The sequence below is a fragment of the Pan troglodytes genome, chromosome 10 (genome assembly GCF_028858775.2).
Source record: "Pan troglodytes isolate AG18354 chromosome 10, NHGRI_mPanTro3-v2.0_pri, whole genome shotgun sequence".
Lineage (NCBI taxonomy): Eukaryota > Metazoa > Chordata > Mammalia > Primates > Hominidae > Pan > Pan troglodytes.
In genome coordinates, this window is record NC_072408.2 from 107,843,306 (window position 1) to 107,866,347 (window position 23,042).

General features: G+C 38.4%; 1 protein-coding gene across 18 annotated transcripts in view; it reads left to right on the forward strand.

Annotated features, from left to right (window-relative positions):
• The window catches only part of ANO4 (anoctamin 4), a 413,407-nt gene that overhangs the window by 300,568 nt on the left and 89,797 nt on the right, over nt 1-23,042 (forward strand). For all 18 annotated transcript variants that reach the window (XM_009426095.5, XM_009426094.5, XM_009426098.5 and 15 more), the window contains 3 exons: nt 1,988-2,094; nt 19,606-19,661; nt 22,465-22,586. In XM_009426095.5, coding sequence (XP_009424370.2) covers nt 1,988-2,094; nt 19,606-19,661; nt 22,465-22,586 — 285 coding nt within the window. The remainder of the gene's footprint in view (nt 1-1,987; nt 2,095-19,605; nt 19,662-22,464; nt 22,587-23,042) is intronic.

The window sequence follows — 23,042 nt, forward strand, 5'->3', positions numbered from 1 at the left end:
TTGGCCTTGAATTTTCTTGTCAAGCATAGTTGTGCTTCTCAGCTTTCAGTTATCATCTAGAATTGTGAGGCAAAATGTGCTTTTTATTTATTGTCTATTTCTTTATGACATCTTTACTTGGTGTTAAAATATAATGGCCTGTCTCAAATCAGGTGAAAAAGCAGAGGAAGATAAAATACAAAGAAACACATTCAATGAGACTCTCGGTTTTCTCCTCTTCCTCTTTGATGCTGTAAAATGTTTTCAGAGATAAATGTCAGATAAATGCTGCAGCATCCTCATTTACCCACACAGCGTTTATCGCTCATCCACCAACTCAAATTACCTTTCTCCAAGAGCGGTATTCAGTAAGAGAATCCAAGAGAAGTAAAAGTGAGAGAAAAATACTTCGGTAAATCAGTTCTCATGATTTACTTTTTGTCTCCATATTCCCTGGCCTTTCTTTCCTTTATCTGTTATCCCAAAGTCACATTTCCAGCCCTGTTTCCAAACCAAACCCCATGCTTGGACTACTCTTTCTCGAGGCCAATTTTTTCTCTTCCTCTCATTATTTGAACCACTCCTGAGAATTCATTTCCTTGAAGAAAAACATTTAGCAAATTCCACATCATAAATTACCATGACCCTCACATACCTGTGTACCAGCCACTCACCGGATCCCTGGGCTACAGAAGTGATGATTCAGCCCTTTGTCCTGAATGAGCTCATGGTCTTACATGGAAGGAAAGGCATGCAGAAGGAGGTTGACCTTGCCTTTCTCTGGCATACACTCACATTCATTTCCTTGATGCTCTTGCTTCCCCACTATACTGTAAGCTTCTCAAGGACAAGGATTTTATCTGTTTTGTTTACCACTGTATAATTTGTACCTTAAAAGAGTATCCTCAGTAAACATTTGATGAACAAATGAAAAAAAATGACAATATGGAATGATCAGTAAATTGATGTGCTTGCAAAATAAGAAATAGCACAAAGGAAGGAGTAACTGAATGCTTTGGGGGACAGAAGTGTAGTTGGAGGGTTGGGGAGACTTGCTGGAGGAGGTGACTTCTGAGCTGAGTGTTGGGGAAAATGCCTACATTTATATGCCTTTGCATGATGTCCAGCTTATAGGAGGTGCCCAAGGAAAGTTTGCAGAGTTGATAAACTTTATAATTTATGAAGGAGTTACATATACAGTATCTCTAATATTCTACCATTTTTTTGCATTCGTAAAAAGGGGAAACACGGCCATTTCATGCTGGATTATGTAAACCTGGAAGCTCTATCTGCTACCTAGAAAACCTCTTAGTAGGGTACAAGCACCTACTGGAAAGCCGTGTGTGTGTGTGTGCACACACACACATACACACACATACCTGCACATGCACCCTTGACAAAGTAGAGACTGGCTAGGGCACTTGCTGGGAGGCAAATTCAATCTTAAGTATGTGCTTTAGAAGAAAGATCCTATTCACGAAAGAACATGGAAAAGGTAAGGACAGAGGTGATTTCCAGAGACTGGCCTCTCACCTCACCTGTGAGCCAGACCACAGCTCATTACCTAACTCCTATATCCACCACCCAAGCCAGTTTTATATCTTAAAATTTCTGAAAATCCATTGATTATGCCATGGGAGAGCCTGAGGTAGGAGGGAAGAGGAGAGAAAAACAAAATGAATTTTTAGTTGAATTAATATAATGAGCTTACTGAGAAAAAACAAGATACAAGACCTAGACTTGCTATTAGTTTATTTTTAGGTTTCTTAACTTTGTTTAGCTCCAGCTCCTTCCTAGCATGAATGATGTTGATGCTGAAAACCAAAACTACTCATACCTATGAGCCTACTATCCTGGTGTGATCTCTGGCTCCCTCAGGCTGTTCCAGACACACCCTGTCTATGACTGACTGAAGACATCTGCATCTGAGCAACACCAAATTATAACAAAAATTAGATCCTTCACCTCTGATTAATTCTCAACTTGTATTTTTAATATATGTATGCAGCTTCATCATACACAACAAAGAAACGTTCTTCAACAATGCCACAAGAAGTAGAATCGTGCATCACATTTTACAAAGAATAAAATATGAAGAAGGAAAAAACAAGATTGGTAAGTAGTATGTTAGTATAACAAACTACATTTGGCATTTGGGAATTACAGATTTCTTCCCTTGGTTTTATTAAGTTTGTATCAATTCTAGCAATGCTTGTCACTTATAAAACCCCTAACTAATCCTTTGATGAATAATTCACAAGTGTAAAATCTTCGTCGCATCCTTAAATATCTTCTTTAAATAGCATGTTGTCTCATTTGTCTAAGATCATGGAGAAATTCTCTCATTTTAGAAAATGTTGTGTGCCAGGCACTGAACTAGATGTTGGGGAGATATGCATAGTTCTGATCTGGAGCTTGTGTTCAAGAGATTAAAAGCAGACAATAAACCAATAAGTAAATACAATAACATGAAGAAATTAAACTGGATGATGATACAGAGATAGGCTGGTAAAAGGTGGGAGTGAGTTCAAGCTGAGATTTGATGATGAGGGCAAGCTTCACTGAGAAGCTGAAATTTGAACTGAGACCTGAATGCTGGGGAACCAGTGTGGGAAGATCGAGGGGTAGGATGTTCCATGCAGAGGGAGCTGTAAGCACGGAGATGAGCTGTCCCACAAAAGCAACTTCTCCAGTCATCTCCTCCATTAAATAGCCTCTACCATATATATTTTAGGCATTTTTATGAGAATGTGTCCATATTATATTACACATTTCCTGCCTTATTAAACAGATTATTATATATCAGGAAGGGTTGGGTGGCTTTGTTCTTATCTCTTTTTCCAGCAAGTTTTTTATCAATAGTTTTAATAATGACCTATATCAGTCAGGGTCTAATCAGGAGACAAAAGCACAAGTAAATTGAACAGAGAAAGTTTTATATAAATAATTAACTGTGACAGGGGATTGGAGTAATGGAGGGTTGGCTAGTCAAGGGTAAAAATAACTCTAAAGAATACAGGAATAGCAGATGTTAGGAGCAGCTACCACCCCTGAGAAGACTCCTCGCTGCAATGCTAAGCTGCAGATCCTGCTGGAAGAGGTACAGCCATGGCAGTGCAGTTTGCTGGGGGCTCTAGAAATCTGCCCTCTGGAGTACTGGGGGAAGCTGCCTGGAGTGGCTCCAAGGAAGTCATTCTTTGGGAGTTGCTACATCAGCAGCACTACTCTGTGAAGCCCCCCAAGGGGATACTGAAAATCTGCCTTTGAGGAGTACCATGTGTTTCCAGCCACCACGCACTGCAGGAGCTGGGTACTGTAGAAGTATGTGCTGCAGAAGCCTGCTGAGATATCATACTGGTATCAGGAAGAGAAACCCCTTCCTCCTCCAGTGTCCCTCCCAGTGTCTTCTGCTGGCAAAGCTTAACATTGAATCAGCTGACAAAAGGAGAAATAGTTACAATAGTTACATTATTGCAAAGCAGGCAATGAAGGTGCATTTGGAGCTGAGGGGAAATAAGTTAATATCTGGTGCATAGCCCAGATGACCTGCTCATCAAGCTTTCGGGTAGGGTGAAACTAGAAGGTTGCATTAAATGACAAGACTCAGTAGCTGGCACTCAGCCAAATCCAGCAAGATGACATTTAATAATTTTGCGTTGACCATTTCTAATGTGTATTTTCTTTTCCTTTCAGTCTTTTAAAAAATATTTACTAATTCAGTGAAAATGTTTTTGGTTATTAATGAGATTTGAGATTTTTCAAATGCTTATTTTATTCATTTACATTTGTTCGAATAGAAAAGGAAGTACATAAAATTTTACATTAATATCACTGTAAAAAATTAAAAAAATAATTTTTAAGGTAAAGTCTTACAGTCAAATTCAGCAAAACAACTACCTTGGTACAGTGTGGGAGAAATGTTGCTCAACATCATAAGAGGAACAGATCTGAGAGTTGAGCTGAATGCAAGCTTGGTGTGAGTCACTAGCATAATGACTCTGCCAAAAAAAAAAAAAACACCTACTTTGATCCCAAGCTGCATAAATTAAAATATCACATGGAGAAATAGATAGCTTTCTAGTCCAGATCTGATTACAACCGGAATATTATGTTTTGTGAGAGTCAATGTATGGGGGTATGGTGAAGTCAAACCTGATTTAGGTCTTTCTTAACTTTGATGGATTTTAGTTAAACACATTCCCATTTCTCTGCATTAGTCATCCTTCCTTGAAACGCATTCCTTCAATAAAGTCCTCTGTGACCATTCCAGCTTGAATGAATTCTTCCCTCTTCTGAATTCCTATGGCAACTATTTTTGGAGTCTATTTGATAGTTAGTCATATACAACTCTTCTTTTGTTGTCTTGAACTACATTCAATAACATTATGAAAATCTACCACATAAAGAGAACCACTCATAACATTTGCATACTGAATAATTTAAATGTTACCTTAGTTACTTTTTTATCTTAATTTCTTATTCATTCATATGGTTTTTAGAAACAAACTTAGGATGTGCTATGCATCCTTTTTATCGTACTTTTTTCAGTTAACATTGTACCATAAACATACTAGAAAGCAAGTGAGTGAAAGTGAAGTTATTATTGCAGTAGCTGTTCTGAATCACTTCATAAAATGCAAATAACTCCAAATGGCATCTTCATTAATAATGGTGTTATCATTTGCAGTACAACTTATGACTCTTTTTTTTTGTTGAGACGGAGTCTCGCACTGTCACCCAGGCTGGAGTGCAATGGCAAGATCTCAGCTCACTGCAATCTCTGCCTCCCAGGTTCAAGTGATTCTTCTGCCTCAGCCTCCTGAGTAACTGGGATTACAGGTGCCCGCCACCATGCCCGGCTAATTTTTTGTATTTTTAGTGGAGACGGGGTTTCACTATGTTGGCCAGGCTGATCTCAAACTCCTGATCTTGTGATCCGCCTGCGTCGGCCTCTCAAAACGACTCTTTATAAGACACTAGTGTATTAAGAATCTGCAGCTGAATGCTGCTCATCTGGATAATAAGATCCTTAACTGTAAATAAACTGCCTCATTTATCTTTATATCATCACTGCCTAGCACAGCGCCTGGCATATAGTAGGAGTTCAATAAAGGCGTGCTGAACTGAAAAGCTTTTAAATTATTGTGCCTAATTTTGCATCTCAAAACGTGGGATGCTTTTATAAGCAAAAGAAGGACAGAGACAGTGATTTTTAAATGTTCTGAAGAAGCACAGGAAGTGTAGTATTGTTGCTAGTCAGAAAGGGTCTTTATAAAAGTTTCTTTCATTTGATGAAATAAGGAGTTTTCTATTCAAAGACCTCCATGTGTTGAAAATTGGTAATGGGCCAGGCACATTGGCTCACGCCTGGAATCCCAGAACTTTGGGAGGCTGAGGCAGGAGGATTGCTTGAGCCCAAGAGTCTGAAACCAGCCTGAGCATAATGGTGAAACCCTATCTCTACAAAAAATACAAAAAGTTACCCAGGCATGGTGGTGAGTACCTATAGTCCCAGCTATCAGGAGGCTGAGATGGGAGGATTACTTCTGGGAGGTCAAGGCAGCAGTGAGCTGAGATTGTACCACTGCTCTCCAGCCTGGGCAACAGAACAGGAGTCTGTCACAACAAAGAAAAAGAAAATAATAAAAGAAAATTGGTAATGATGAACTGGAATCATATCTAATTAGAAATAACCAATCAGATAGTAAATTATTAAGCCACAACCAAGCATTATGCTGAAAAACATGGAGCAAAACTAATAATGGCCTGTAGATTCAATATTTCATTATCATCTTTGGTTTTGTAAATAAAAGAAATAATATGTTAGAAGAAATTTTAATTTCTTGATAGAACTAATGTTTATCCAGTATTATTTTCTGCCTGAAACTCTTTCTGAAAGTGGCATCTTGCACGAGCCAACATCGATTAGAAATAACATGAAAATACTGATTTGTAGACATGATTCATAAGGATATTTTAGTGGAATGTAAACTGCCACTATGTACATTTTTCAACTTCACTCTGAATTTATTTCAACTGTAAAAATCAAACCTGGTGAAACCCTCTTTCAAAATAGAGCCATTTAATAGCTCAACAAAGATTTATTTAACAATGTGGGTGCATACAATAAATCTTGAAATTGATTTGTATTTTTGAATTTAGTGCTTAGAGGAGAAATTAGTAAAGTGAAAAAGATTTCAAATATTGGCTACTTTCTCACTTTGCAGGACTTTGATAAATTATGATAAGCTTATAAAAGTTATCATCTGAGGCCAGGCACGGTGGCTCATGCCTATAATCCTAGCACTTTGGGAGGCCAAGGCAGGTGGATCAGTTGAGGTCAGGAGTTCGAGATCAGCCTGACCAACGTGGTAAAACTCCATCTCTACTAAAAATACAAAAATTAGCTGAGCATGGTGGCACTCACCTGTAATCCCAGCTACTTGGGAAGCTGAGGCACGAGAATTGCTTGAACCCGGGAGGCAGAGGTTGCAGTGAGCCGAGATCGCACCACTGCATTCCAGCCTGGGCGACAGAGTGAGACTCTGTCTCAAAAAAAAAAAAAAAAGTTATCATGCGAGTCTCTTATTAGGTCCTTATGAATCCTATTTTTTCTAACATCTGGGATGTTTGAAAGTTATTGATGAGATACGTAGAATTCCCAATAGAGACTCCAGGGAATCAAAGCTTTCTACATAGTAATTCATTACAAAGGTATTTATTGAGGGCCTCTGGTGTGCTAGACAAACTATAAAGCCTTGTGATATTTGGATTTCAAATGTTTTTCTTAGATATTTAGTATTAATGTGAAGCATCTTAAAACATATTAATGTGTTACTATGATTAAAAGCATCTAAATATTGATTGATCCTCCATCAATGAGAAGTGAATCAGTGCATGTGCCATTTTCCAGTTAGGCTAAACCTCTAGATTCTGGTAAGGATCTAAAGCATAGGTAGCATTCCTCTCAAGCCACTTGAGAAATTATGATCATCTCCTTTGAGGTGTATTTTAGGAAGTAGCAGAAATCTTGATCTGAAAGGAGCTTTAAAGATCAACATGTTAAACTTCCACTTCTGGCCAAGATGGAGCAACAGGCACAAGATTTACTCTCCCACCTGAAGCAATCACAAAAGAAAAAACAGACAAAATATATGAAACAACTATTTTCAAGACACTGAATATTGGGCAACCCAAAACAACGATCTCTGAGAGACAGAAAACAAATGAAATGAGCCCTGCTGGGCCCTATCTTACCACCTTGACATAGTTTCTAGACAGCACCATGAAAAGTGAGAATGTAGGCAGGACCTGAAAGACTCTCTAAGTTGAGAAGTTGTTGCTAGGAGTTGGGAAACAAAGGCAGCGAGAGTTCACAGAAAGAAGTACCGGAAGGCAGCGAGAGTTCACAGAAAGAAGTACCAGAAAGCAGAGAACTGCACAGGGCTAGAACCTTGAAGATCTGCAGAGGGTCTCCCTCAAGTATTCAGCAAGTGCTGATCAGTGCATACATGTCCGGAGAATACCCAAGGCCAGAGAAAGAACCATCCAAAAGAATTTCCAGTAAGACTGGAACACCTCATAATTCACAGAGCAGTGAGGAGAATACTCAGAAAAGTCTTTCCTCCTGCAAACATAAAGAAAATTTAGCAAATAAAGTTTAACAATGTATAACAAGGGTAATACATCATGACCAAGTAGAATTTATCCTGGACTGCAAGGTTGGCTTAGTATATGAAAATCAATCAATATAATTCACCATAGTAGCAAACTAAAAAAGAAAAACCATATGATCATATTTATGAACATGGGAAAAGCATTTCACAAAGTTCAACATCCATTACAGATAAAAACTCAGCAAACTACTAATAGAAATTATCTTCCTCAACCTCATAAAATACATCTATGAAATGCTTATAGTTAAAATTATACTTAATGATAAAAGACTGAATATTTTCCTCCCAAGATAATGAATGGGACAAGTATGTCTGCACTTACCACTTGTATTCATTTTACTATCCAGTGCAATAAAATAAAAAGAATTAAAACTGTCCTAATTATCAGATGACATGATCACCTATAAAGAAACTCACAATGGAATCCATAAAAAGGGACTAATAGGTGAATGTAGCTAGGTTGCAAAAAATGAGATTGATATAAAAACTCAATTGTATTTCTGTCAATCTGCAACAAACAGTGAGAAACTGAGATTTTAAAAACCAAATCACTTATAATTAGCCCCCAAATATGAAATATTAAATATTTAAGGATAAATCAAACAAAAGATACTTAAGAATTGTACACTGAAAACTACAAAACATTGCTGAGATAAATTTAAGAAGACCTAATAAATGGAGACATATACCATGTTTATGAGTCAGAAGACTCAATATTGTTAAGAGGTCAGTCTTAACAAATTGATCTATAGATTCAGCACAATCCAGTCAAATTCCCAGAAGGTGTTTTGTGTGTGTATATGTGAAAATTGACAAATGAATTCAAAAATTCATAGGGAAATGAAAGGACCTAGAATAGCCAAAACAACTCTGAAAAAGAACAAAAAGTCAAGTCTTTGACTTGAGACAAAGGGTCAAAGTCAATTCAGTGGGTAAAGAATTGACCTTTCAACATATGATACTGAATTCAAACCCATATGCAAAAAAATGAATTTAGGAAAACTCATATACAAAAGTTAACTCCAATGGATTATAGTTCAAAGTGTAAAATTTAAAACCATAAAAATTCTAGGAGAAAATAGAAAATCTTTGTTACCTTGGGTTAACCAAGGGTTTCTTAAATATGACAGTAAAAGCATAATTCATAAAAGAAGAAAAAAATGGATAACCTAGACTTCAAAATTAAAACTTCCCTTTTCAAATGATGTTTTCAAGAGAATGAAAAGAAGGGTGGGGCCAAGATGGCTGACTAGAAACAGAAGTGATCAGAGGCTCCCATCAAAAAGAACCATCATTAATGTGTGAATCCTTCATTGGCAACCAAGGTATCTTCTCATCAGAACTGACTAGGTGGCTAGACTTGATCCACAGAGAGGAAGGAAGAGCAGTGTGGTGCGGCAGCCCATCTGAGAGCCACACGGGGCAGGGGAGCCCCCACTCCCCAGCCAAGGGAGGCAGGGAGTGAGTGTGGTACCCAGCGGGGGAAACTGTGCTTTTTTCCATGGAACCGTGCAACCCACGGATTAGAAGATCCCACTCAGGAACCCATGCCACTGGGACCTAGAATGCCAACCCCAGAGCTGCACAGATTCTCAACAACCTCTCAGCTGGAATCTGCCTAACCCTGCAGAGCTCCTGGGGGGAGGGGTGACCAGTGCCACAGCTGCTGCTGCCTGCTGCCTGCTGCCTAAGCCATTTGAGCTCCTTGGGGGAGGGGCAGCAGCCAGCACTGGGACTCATAACTGCCTAATAAGCTAAGCTCTCTGTGGGGGAAAGGATGGCATCCATCTCTATAACTCCAGGCCATGCTTTTCCCCTGCTGGAGCCAGGGAGGCTGGATGGCTTGGTCCCCAAGAGTGGTCCCCCACAGCTCAACACACTGGCTGTGGCAGACTGCAACAGGAGCGCCTCTTCAGGCACTGACATATCCTTCCTCACTTCCTATATGGTGGGGCTTCCCTACAGGAACTCCAATAACTCCAGCCAGAGACTCAGGGACAGAACCTGGATCTCCCTGGGCCTGAGCCCCTAGTGGGAGGAGTGGCTGCAGTTTCTGCAGACCAGCAGACTTAGCCCAGATTGCCCCCCAGCAAGACACACTCCCTCCACCAAGGGACAGTGAAAATGCTTCATTAAATGGGTCCCGTTTCCCTTGTCACCCAAATAGGTAAGACCTTCCAACAGGGGTTGTCAGATACCCTATACAGGAGTGATCCTACTGGCATCAGGTTGGAGCCCTTCTGGGTTAGAGATCCCAGAAGAAGGAGCAGGCACCCATCTTTGCCTTCTCCAGCCTGCTTGAGTGACATCTCAAGGTGCGGGAGCAAACCAGATAAATAGGGCCTAAAGTGAACCCCCAGCAAACCACAGCAGCCCTACAGAGGAGGGACCTGACCAGTGAAAGAAAAACAAACAGAAAGCAACAACAACAGCATCAATAACAAAAGAAGTCCTCACAAAAACCCCATCCAATGGTCAGCAGCCTCAAAGGTCGAAACTAGACAAACTCACAAAGATGAGAAAGAATCAATGAAAAAAATGCTGAAAACCCAAAAGGACAGAGTTTCTCTTCCCCTCCAAATGACTGCAACGACTCTCTGGCAAGGGCACAATTGGGTGAAGGATGAGATGGACAAATTGACATAAGTAGGCTTCAGAAGATGGGTAACAAAAAACTCCACTGAGCTCTAGGAGCATGTTCTAACCCAATGCAAAGAAGCTAAGAACCTTGAAAAAAGGTTACAGGAGCTGATAACTAGAGAGAGTTTAGAGGGGAACATAAATGACCCGATGGAGCTGAAAAACACAGCACAAGAACTTTGTGAAGCATACACAAGTATCAGTAGTTGAATTGACCAAGAGGAAGAAAGGATATCAGAGTTTGAAGACCACCTCACTGAAATAAGGCATGCAGACAAGATTAGAGAAAAAAGAATAAAAAGGAACAAACAAAACCTCCAAGAAATATGGGACTTCATAAAAAGACCAAACCTACAATTGATTGGAGTACCACCTGAAGCAGACGTGAAGAATGGAAACAAACTGGAAAACAAACTTCAGGATATTATCCAGGAGAATTTCCCTAACCTAGGAAGACAGGCCAATATGCAAATTCAGAAAATACAGAGAACACCACTAAAGTACTCCACAAGAAGATCAACCCCAAGAAACATAATCATCAGATTGTCCAAGGCCAAAATTAAGGAAAAAATGTTAAGGGCAGCCAGAGAGGAAGGTCAGGTCACCTGCAAAGAAAAGCCCATCAGACTAACAATGCACCTCTCAGCAGAAACTCTACAAGTCAGAAGAGATTGGGGGCCAGTATTCAACATTCTTAAAGAAAATAATTTTCAACACAGAATTTTATATCCAGCCAAACTAAGCATCATAAGCGAAAGAGAAATAAAATCCTTTCCAGACAAGAAAATGCTGAGGGATTTTGTTACCCCCATGCTGGCCTTGCAAGAGCTCCTGAAAGAAGCACTAAATATGCAAAGGAAAAACTGGTACTAGCCACTGCAAAAATACACCAAAATATAAAGACCGATGACACTATGAAGAAACTGCATCAACTAGTATGCAAAATAACTAGATAGCATCATGATGACAGGATCGAATTCACACATAACAATACTAACCATAAATGTAAATGAGCAAAATGCCCCAATTAAAAGACACAGACGGGAAATTGGATAAAGACTAAAGACCCATTGGTGTGCTGTATTCAGGAGACCCATCTCATGTGCAAAGACCCACATAGGCTCAAAATAAAGGATGGAGGAAAATTTATCAAGCAAATGGAAAGCAAAAAAAAATGCAGGGGTTGCAAACCTCATCTCTGACAAAACAGACTTTAAACCAATGAAGATCAAAAAAGACAAGGTCATTAAATAATGATAAAGAGAACAATTCAACAAGAAGAACTAACTATTGGCTGGGCATGGTGGCTCAAACCTATAATCCCAGCACTTTGGGAGGATGAGGCAGGTGGATCATGAGGTCAGGAAATCAAGATCATCCTGGCCAACATGGTGAAACCCCATCTCTACTAAAAATACAAAAATTAGCTGGGTATGGTGGCACATCCCTGTAATCCCAGCTACTCAGGAGGCTGAGGCAGGAGAATTGCTTGAGCCCGGGAGACAGAGATTGTAGTGAGCCTAGATCACACCACTGAACTCCAACCTGGTGAAAGAGCAAGTCTCCGTCTAAAAAAAAAAGAAAAAAAAAGAGCTAACTATTCTAAATTTATATGCACCCAATACAGAAGCACCCAGATTCATAAAACAAGTTCTTAGAGACCTACACAGAGACTTAGACTCCCATACAATAATAGTGGGAGACTTTAACACCCCACCATCAATATTAGACCAATCAACAAGGCAGAAAATTAACAAGGATATTCAGGACTTGAACTCAGCTCTGGATCAAGTGGACCTAATAGACATCTACAGAACTCTCCACCCCAAATCAATAGAATATACATTGTCAGTGCTACATGGCACTTATTCTAAAATTGACCACATAATTGGAAGTAAAACACTCCTCAGCAAATGCAAAAAAACTGAAATCATAACAAACAATCTCTCAGACTACAGTGCAATCAAATTAGAACTCAGGATTAAGAAGCTTATTAAAAACCACACAATTACATGGAAATTGAACAACTCACTCCTGAATGACTCCTGTGTAAATAATGAAATTAAGGCAGAAATAAAGAAGTTCTTTGAAACCAATGAGAACAAAGAGACAACATACCAGAATCTCTGGGACACAGCTAAAGCAGTGTTAAGAGGGAAATGTATAGCACTAAATTGCCCACATCAGAAAGCTAGAAAGATCTCAAATTGATACACTAACATCACAACTAAAAGAGCTAGAGAGGCAAGAGCAAACTAATCCAAAAGCTAGCAGGAGACAAGCAATAACTAAGATCAGAGCAAAATTGAAGGAGATAGAGACACAAAAACCCTCCAAAACCAGGAACTGTTTTTTTGAAAAAAATAACACAACAAATACCACTAGCTAGACTAATAAAGAAGAAAAGAGAGAATAATCCCATAAAAAATGATAAAGGGGAGATCACCACTGACCTCACAGAAATACAAGCTACTAACACCTCTACGCAAATAAACTAGAAAATCTAGAAGAAATGGATAAATTCCTGGACGCAGACACTCTCCCAAGACTCAACCAGGAAGAAGTTGAATCCCTGAATAGACCAGTAACAAGTTCTGAAATTGAGGCAGTAATTAGTAGCCTACCCACCAAAAAAAGCCCAGGACCAGACAGGTTCACAGCCGAATTCTACCAGAGGTACAAAGAGAAGCTGGTACCATTCCTTCTGAAACTATTCCAAACAATAGAAAAAGAGGGACTCCTCCCTAACTCATTTTATGAGGCCAGATCATCCTGATACCAAAACCTGGCAGAGACACAACAAAAAATAGAAAATTTCAGGCCAATATTCCTGATGAATATCGATGCGAAAATCCTCAATAAAATACTGGCAAACCGAATACAGAAGCACATCAAGAAGCTTAGCCACCACGATCAAGTCAGCTTCACACCTGGGATGCAAGTCTGGTTCAACATACATAAATCAATAAATGTAATCCCTCACATAAACGGAACCAAAGACAAAAAGCACGTGATTATCTCAATAGACGCAGAAAAGGCTTTCAATAAAATTCAACAGTCCTTCATGCTAAAAACTCTCAATAAACTAGGTGTTGATTGAACATATCTCAAAATAATAAAAACTATTTATGACAAACCCACAGCCAATATTATATTGAATGGGCAAAAGCTGGAAACATTCTCTTTGAAAACCAGTACAAGACAAGGATGCCCTCTCTCACCACTCTTACTCATCATAGTATTGGAAGTTCTGGCCAGGACAATCAGGCAAGAGAAAGAAATAAAGTGTATTCAAATAGGAAGAGTAGAAGTCAAACTCTCTCTGTTTGCAGATGACATGATTGTATGTATAGAAAACTCCATGATCTCAGCCAAAAATTTCCTTAAGCTGACAAGCAACTTCAGCAAAGTCTCAGGATACAAAATCAATGTGAAAAAATCACAGGCATTCCTTTACACCAACAATAGATAAGCAGAGAGCCAAATCATGAATTAATTCCCACTCACAATCACTACAAAGAGAATAAAATGCCTAGGAATACAGCTAACAAGGGATGTGAAAGACTTCTTCAAGGATAACTACAAACCACTGCTCAAGGAAATCAGAGAGGACACAAACAAATGGAAAAACATTCCATCCTCATGGACAGGAAAAATCAATATTGTAAAAATGTTCATACTGCCCAAAGTAATTTATAGATTCAATGCTATTCCCATCAAACTACCATTGACATTCTTCACAGAATTAGAAAAAGCTACTTTAAATTTCATATGGAATCAAAGAAGACCCCATACAGCCAAGACAATCGTAACCAAAAAGAACAAGCTGGAGGCATCACGCTACCAGACTTCAAAATATACTACCAGGCTACAGTAACCAAAACAGCATGATAATGGTACCAAAACAGACACATAGACCAATGGAACAGAACAGAGACCTCAGAAATAACACCACACATCTACAACCATCCGATCTTCAGCAAACCTGACAAAAACAAGCAATGGGGAAAGGATCTCCTATTAAATAAATGGTGCTGCGAAAACAGGCTAGCCATATGCAGAAAATTGAAACTGGACTGCTTGCTTATGTCTTATACAAAAATTAACTCAAAGCAATGGCAACAAAAGCCAAAATTGACAAATGGGATCTAATTAAACTAAAGAGCTTCTGCACAGCAAAAGAAACTACCATCAGAGCGAACAGGCAACCCACAAAGTGGGAGAAAATTTTCACAACCTACTCATCTGACAAAGGGCTAATATCCAGAATCTACAATGAACTCAAACAAATTTACAAGAAAAAAACAACCCCATCAAAAAGTGGGTGAAGGACATGAACAGACACTTCTCAAAAGAAGACATTTATGCAGCCAAAAAACACATGAAAAAATGCTCACCATCACTGGCCATCAGAGAAATGCAAATCAAAACCACAATGAGATATCATCTCACACCAGTTAGAATGGCAGTCATTAAAAAGTCAGGAAACAACAGGTGCTGGAGAGGATGTGGAGAAATAGGAACACTTTTACACTGTTGGTGGGACTGTAAACTAGTTCAACCATTGTGGAAGTCAGTGTGGCGATTCCTCAGGGATCTAGAACTAGAAATACCATTTGACCCAGCCATCCCATTACTGGGTATATACCCAAAGGACTATAAATCATGCTGCTATAAAGACACATGCACACGTATGTTTATTACGGCACTATTCACAATAGCAAAGACTTGGAACCAACCCAAATGTCCAACAATGATAGACTGGATTAAGAAAATGTGGCACATATACACCATGGAATACTATGCAGCCATAAAAAATGATGAGTTCATGTCCTTTGTAGGGACATGGATGAAATTGGAAATCATCATTCTCAGTAAACTATCACAAGAACAAAAAACCAAACACTGCATATTCTCACTCATAGGTGGGAATTGAACAATGAGAACACGTGGACACAGGAAGGGGAACATCACACTCTGGGGACTGTTGTGGGGTGGGGGGAGGGGGAAGGGATAGCATTAGGAGATATACCTAATGCTAAATGACGAGTTAATGGGTGCAGCACACCAGCATGGCACATGCATACATATGTAACAAACCTGCACATTGTGCACATGTATCCTAAAACTTAAAGTATAATAACAATAATAATTAACTCAAGATGGATTAAAGACTTAAATGTAAAACCCCAAACCATAAAAACCCTAGAAGAAAACCTAGGCAATACCATTCAGGACATAGGCATGGGCAAAGTCTTCATGACAAAAACGCCAAAAGCAATTGCAAGAAAAGCCAAAATTGACATGAGTTCTAATTAAACTAAAGAGCTTCTGCACAGCAAAATAAACTATCATCAGAGTGAACAGACAGTCCACAGAGTGGGAGAAAATTTTTGCAATCTAGCCATCTGACAGAAATCGAATATCCAGAATTTACAAGCAACTTAAAGAAATTTACAAGAGAAAAAACAACCCCATGAAAAAGTGGGCAAAGGATATAAACAGAGACTTCTCAAAAGAAGACATACATGCAGCCAACAAACATATGAAGAAAGCTCAACATCACTGATTATTAGAGAAATGCAAATCAAAACCATAATGAGATACCATCTAACGCCAGTCAGAATGGCGATTATTTAAAAGTCAAGAAACAATAGATGCTGGTGAGGCTGTGGAGAAATAGGAACACTTTTACACTGTTCTTGGGAGTGTAAATTACCTCAGCCATTGTGGAAGACAGTGTGGGGATTCCTCAAGTATCTAGAACCAGAAATACTATTTGACCCAGCAATCCCATTACTGGGTATATACCTAAAGGAATATAAAGCATTCTACTATAAAGACACATGCACACATATGTTTACTGCAGCACTGTTCACAATAGCAAAGTTGTGGAATCTACTCAAATGCCCATCAATGGTAGAGTGGATAAAGAAAATGTGGTACATATCCACTGTCGAATATTATGCATCCATAAAAAGGAATGAGATTATGTCCTATGCAGGGACATGTATGAAGCTGGATACCATCATCCTCAGCAAACTAAGACAGGAACAGAAAACCAAACACTGCATGCCCTCACTCATAAGCAGGAATTGAACAATGAGAACCTATGGACACAGGGATGGGAACAACACACAATAGGCCTGTTGGGGAGTAGGGGGGTGAGGGGATGGAAGTTAGAGGACAGGTCAATAGGAGCAGCAAACCACCATGGCACACGTATACCTATGTAACAAACCTGCACATCTGCACATGTATCCCAAAACTTAAATACATAAATAAATAGAATGAAAAGAGAAGCCACACATTAGGAGAAAAAAGTTTTCAAAAAATATGGCTAGTAAAGGACATCTATATCTTGCCTCTAGAATACATAAAGAACACTCAAAACTCAGTGAATCCAAAAATCTTATTGAGCGTAAGATATGAACAGACATTTCACAAGAGAAGATATACAGATGGCAAACAGCACACATTAAACATTAAACATTAAAAAATGAGAATTTTTTAATTAAAACATTAAAAAATGAGAATTTTTTAATTAAAACATTAAAAAATGAGAATTTTTTAATTAAAACATTAAAAAAGAATTTTTTAATTAAAACATTAAAAAATGAGAATTTTTAAATTAAAACATTAAAAAATGAGAATTTTTTAATTAAAACATTAAAAAATGAGAATTTTTTAATTAAAACATTAAAAAATGAGAATTTTTTAATTAAAACATTAAAAAATGAGAATTTTTTAATTAAAACATTAAAAAATGAGAATTTTTTAATTAAAACATTAAAAAATGAGAATTTTTTAATTAAAACATTAAAAATGAGAATTTTTTAATTAAAACATTAAAAAATGAGAATTTTTTAATTAAAACATTAAAAAATGAGAATTTTTTAATTAAAACATTAAAAAATGAGAATTTTTTAATTAAAACATTAAAAAATGAGAATTTTTTAATTAAAACATTAAAAAAATTTTTTTAATTAAAACATTAAAAAATGAGAATTAAACACGATGAGATATCACAACACACCCATGAGAGTGGCTAAAATTTAAAAGACTGACCATACCATGTGGAGGACCTTGAACTCTCATATGCTGCTGATGGAAATGTAAAATTATACAACCACTTAAGAAAACAGTGTGGCAGTTTTTTAAAAAGTTAAATGTTCATCTACTATATGATCTAGTGGAATCACTTCTAGGTATTTGCTAAGAAAGTTAAAGCATATATTGATGCAAAGTTTTGTATATGGATGTTCATAACAGCTTAATTTGTAATAGCCCCCAAACTATAAAGGACCCAAATGTCTATCATCAGGAGAATAGATAAACAAATTATTACATGTGATGGAATACTACTCAGCAATAAAAAGAAATGAGCTACTGATATTTGCAACAACATGAATGAATCTCAAATTATATTGAGTGAAAGGAATTTGCAACAACATGAATGAATCTCAAATTATGTTGAGTGATGAAAAAGAGTAAATGTTATATGATTCCATTTATATAAAACTCTGGAAATTTCAAACTAATTGATAGTGACAGAAAGCAGATCAGTGTTTGCCCTGGAGATAGCACGGGGAAGGGTGGCAGATTAGAAGGTGGCATGATAAAACTTTGGAGGCAATGGATATGTTTAGATTCTTAGTCGTACTGATGGTCTTATGAGTATATACTTATGTCGAAACATCTAATTAAACAACTTATGCTATCTATTGTATGATTGTTATACCTCAGTAAAGCTGTTTTTAAAAAGATCTGCGCATCCCTTCCCATTTTATGGATGAGGAAATTGAGTCCTGAGGACAAGAGAACTTTTCCAAAGTCATACCACTAGTCCAATGCAGAGGCATTAGGTTTGTCCATAATGAAGCTTCTGAATGAAAATAGAAGAGCTCCTGGTGTAATTCCAGGGAGCTGAAGGCCATTATCCTAGGTGAATTAATGCAGTAATAGAAAAACCAAACACCACATGTTCTCACTTATAAGTGGGAGTTAAACATTGAGTACACATGGACAAAGAAGGGAACAGGAGACACTGGGGCCTACTTGAGGGTGGAGGGTGAGAGGAGGATGAGGATTGGAAAACTACCTGTCAGTACTATGCTCATTACCTGGGTGACATAATAATTACACCAAATCCCCCAACACACAATTTACCCATGTCACAAACCTGCATGTGTACTCCCTGAACCTAAAATAAAAGAAGGAAAAAAATTTTAAAAGTTAAAATGGGCAGAGAAACTGAATAGACATTTTTCCATATAAAACACACAAATGGCCAACAGGTGTATGAAAAGGTGCTCAATATCACTAATCATCAGAGATATGCAAATCAAAACCACGGTGAAGTATCATCTCACACCCATTAGAATGGCTCTTATCAAAAAGTGGTAAGTGTTGGCAAGTGTGTGGAGAAAAGGAAACACTTGTGCGCTCTTAGTAGGAATGTAAATTGGTTCAGCTGTGGTGAAAAACAATATAGAGGTTCTTTAAAAAATAAAAAATGAACTACCGTATGATACAGCAATCCTGTGCAACCCTACTTTTGGGTACATATCCCAAGGAATTGAAATCAGTATCTTGAAGAGATATCTGCACGTCCATGTTCATTGCAGCATTATTTACAATAGCCAAGATATGAAAACAACCCAAGTGTCCCCTGATGGAAGAATGGATAAAGGAATTGTGGTACATATATACAATGGAATATTGTTCAACCATAAAAAAGAAGAAAATCCTGCCATTTGCAACATGGATGAACTTGGATGGAAGGCATCATGCTAGGTGAAATAAACCAGACACAGAAAGACAAATACTGCATGATCTCACTTATATGTAGAATCTTAAAAAGCCAAACTCTTAGAAACAGAGAGTAGAATAGTGGTTGCCAGGCCCTGGGGATGGGGAACATGGGGAGGTGTTGATCAAAGAGTATAAAGTTTCATTTATAAAATGAATGAGTTCTGGGGATCTAATGTACAGCATGGGTGGAGATAGATGTGTTAATGTGATTGTGGTAATCATTACATAATGTATATGCATATCAAGTCATCACATTATACACTTTGAATATATTCGATCTTTATTTGACGGTCAAATATTTTAATTTTTTTAGTGAATTTCCCAGCCCTTGATCCCAATTTCACGGCAGCAGAGCTTTTTTTCTAACTCTTGGTGCCCCTAAGAGGGTTGATAGCCTAGATTGTTTCCTCCAAAAAGCACCACACTTACATTTGTTTTGAACATTGTGAGTATTCAAACTCTGTATTAATTCAAATGGACTTATTTGCTGTTTTAGGTCTGAATCGTTTGCTTACCAATGGCTCCTATGAAGCTGCGTTTCCCCTGCATGAGGTATTGTGCTGTCTTTAATCCTTATCTTTCTTTCAATTGTTTGTTACTAAAATCAGCTTCTAGAGACAGTCAATAATTGAATTTGTTGACATTTGCTCAGAATGAATTTAATTTGTTCAGTGGGTAATTAGGGAGGGTCTGCTTCAATTGTTATATCTCTTCCTCAGCATAGATTTATTTCTATATATCTTTTTATGTAATTGCGAGAATACTTAAATCAGTAGTCATGCAGCATGAATTCATAGGAATGGCTTAGAGACTTTAAGTCATAAAATTAAAAAGGCATTGACAATTTGCATGAGGCACCAAATCCACAAGAAGAATGTTCTTGAAATATATAGTCTTTGCAACAAATAAATGTATAGCTATTCCTTAAAAGAGTGGGAGGAAGCCATCTTGAAAAGTCTGTGGTAACCAACGGGTGACAAATAAAAATTAATAATGTACTCATCATTGTTCACCTAAGATGTATAAATACTGTGACTCTATTTCCTACATAGTCTCCATCATATAAATTACTTTCGCAAGTGTAACTAATTACCCCAGCTCTACTTTCCACAGAATTATTTAATCCAGAATTCCCCTACACCTGGGTTTTTAGGAACGTAATCCCTCATGATTATTGAGAAATTATTGTCATTTTCATGGTGTTGCACCCCTACTGTGGTCACTCTATGGCACAGAGAATACAAAGATAAATGTCATAGCCTCTGTCCTCTGGGACCTCACAAAGTAGCCAATGTGCAGCAACTGTTAGCTGATGTTCAGTACAGCCTTCTGTTGGAAACAATGGTAATAATTTCTCAATAGACTTTGGAACACGGTTCCAACTCTCCGTAAATGGCAAGTCTTTCCAAAACATACTTTTTTTTGGCTTACAGTGGTACTTCTCTTAATTTTAAACACCAAGAGGGTACAAAAGATGAGGTAGAATTTTCAGAACCTTATTTATTAAGAAAACCAGAAGCTGCCATCTGAAACTCTGTTTAGACTGCCAGGAAACATGTTTGGAATGCTCCATTTACTATGACAGAAGCAAACATTTTGACACAAAGGTTGCTAGAGCCATACGCAGGTGTTTCTGAACTCTAAAGACATACTGTTCCCCAAAACATCATGTGGCTTCATCATGTCATTGTTAGTTGGCATTGCCCAGAAAAGGGTTTTGTGAGAACTGCATCCTCCCTGCTCTCAGCCCCAGCTCATGGTATGGGCAGTGTCTGAGATGGTAAGTGGCAGAAGCGTCTGTGCAGGGGAGTGGGTGGGTGGGCATGGGGGTGTCTGAGGAGATGCAGCTACAAAGCCCCACAGAGTGACTCATGCCTTTCACAATGACTTTCCTATCTCAGTAAAGCCCTGTATTCCATGAGAAGTTCCAAATTGGTAATAGCAGCAGCAATCATTGCATCATTGCTTTTCTGACTTTTTACTCTCAGTTTAACTTGATTATATTATTTAACCTCAGAGGCAAAAAGGCAGAAGGTCAGATACTGCTGCTCTTGTTTCACGTTAAAGATTTAGATAGAGGTTTAGAGAAAGGTGAAACCTCCTTAAGTCACACAATGAGTTGGTGGTTGATCTGAGACTCACCTGAGTTTCTTTCTCCTAGCCCTGTGTTCTTTCCATTAAGAAAGGACTTCTTATCAGGTGTGGTGGCTCAGGCCTGTAACCCCAGCACTTTGGGAGGCCAAGGTGGAAGTATTGCTTGAGTTCAGGAGTTTGAGACCAGCCTGGGCAACATATTGAGACATTGTCTCTAGCAAAAATAAATAAATAAATAAATAAGAAAGGGCTTCTCCACTTAATATGAATAATTAGCTTGCCTCCAGAAAGTACCGTTTCTCTTTGTGAAACTATCATTGCCACAAACTAACCTCAGAAAAACATGCACCTCTCTGGCCCTTTGTCTCCTCACTTCTTCAATGAGGAGGTTGAATTAAATTTGAATTACAAGAATTCTGAAGTGACTTCCAGCTTTTACATTCTAGAATTTTCTTGTCGATAACATTGTGACAAGGTTACAACTATGGCTGTTTACCAACTATCCTATCTTGAAAGAAGTGGGAAGAGAGGCCAGGCACAGTGGCTCACACCTGTAATCCCAGCACATTGGGAGGCCGAGGGGGACAGATCGCTTGAGTCTAGGAATTCGAGACTAGCCTGGGCAATATGGCAAAACCCCATCTCTACAAAAAATACAAAAGTTAGCCGTGCATGGTGGCACATGCCTATGGTCCCAGCTACTTGGGAGGCTGAGGTGGGAGGATTGCTTGAGCCTGGGAGTTGGAGGTTGCAGTGAGCTGAGATTGCGCCACTGCACTCCAGCCTGGGCAACAGAGTGAAACCCAGTCTCAAAAAATAAATAAATAAATAAATAAAAAGAAGTAGGGAAGAGAACTAATAAGTCTTGGGCATGGCCCCTGGGCCAGACACTTTATTCATTCAAACCACATAAGAAACCAAATGGGACAAATATTAGTTCCACTATGGATTAGGAAAACAAAGCTCAGAGCATTTAGGGAACTTGTCCAGGATCTTCTAGCTGAAAAGTAGCAGAATTGAATTTGAACTCAGTTCTAACCTTCCTGATTATAGCAAGCACGTGCATTTTACTAGATATCAGCAGTAGCAAGACAATGTCCAGAATAACTCATCAAACTGCCTGCCCTTTAATAGAGAGGATTCATTTCTTTCTCATACCACTCCTATCACAACACCTGCTGTAAGACACTTACGTTACCATCAGCATTTCCTTGTGACTTTTGTGAGTACTACCTCACTGGCAGTGGTGTTTTTATCCCAGGGAAGTTATAGAAGTAAAAACTCCATTCGAACCCATGGAGCAGAAAACCACCGACATCTACTCTATGAGTGCTGGGCCTCCTGGGGCGTGTGGTATAAATACCAACCTTTGGATCTTGTAAGGTGAGTTTTTAATCAGCTGCAAATATAAAGCTTGCACAGAATGATTAGGGCAGACTGTCATCTGGGACAAGCTCTCAATGAAGCAAAAAGAGCCTGAAGTGTACAGCTCTCACTCATATCTGGCTTCTTCACAAGGGGGAAACTCATCTGAGGACATCAGCTGTTCTTGGTAAACGTACCATCGCTCTGATGAGGATGGAATTTCCCCCAAAAAGAGTCTTAGAGAGGGGCCCAGGAATGGGCATGTGAGATCAGCCAGGCCTGTCACAAGACTTCGTAAGAAGCGAGTCACCCATGTGAGTCTTATTGACAAACCATCTTGTACAAAGGTAACACTGCTTACACATATTACTGACAAAGTAAAATATTTACTAGTGTTAGCAAATAGGACAAATGGAGTACTGTCATTCCAATACATTTCAGGCTTAGTTTTCATTCAAAACTAATAACCTTTAA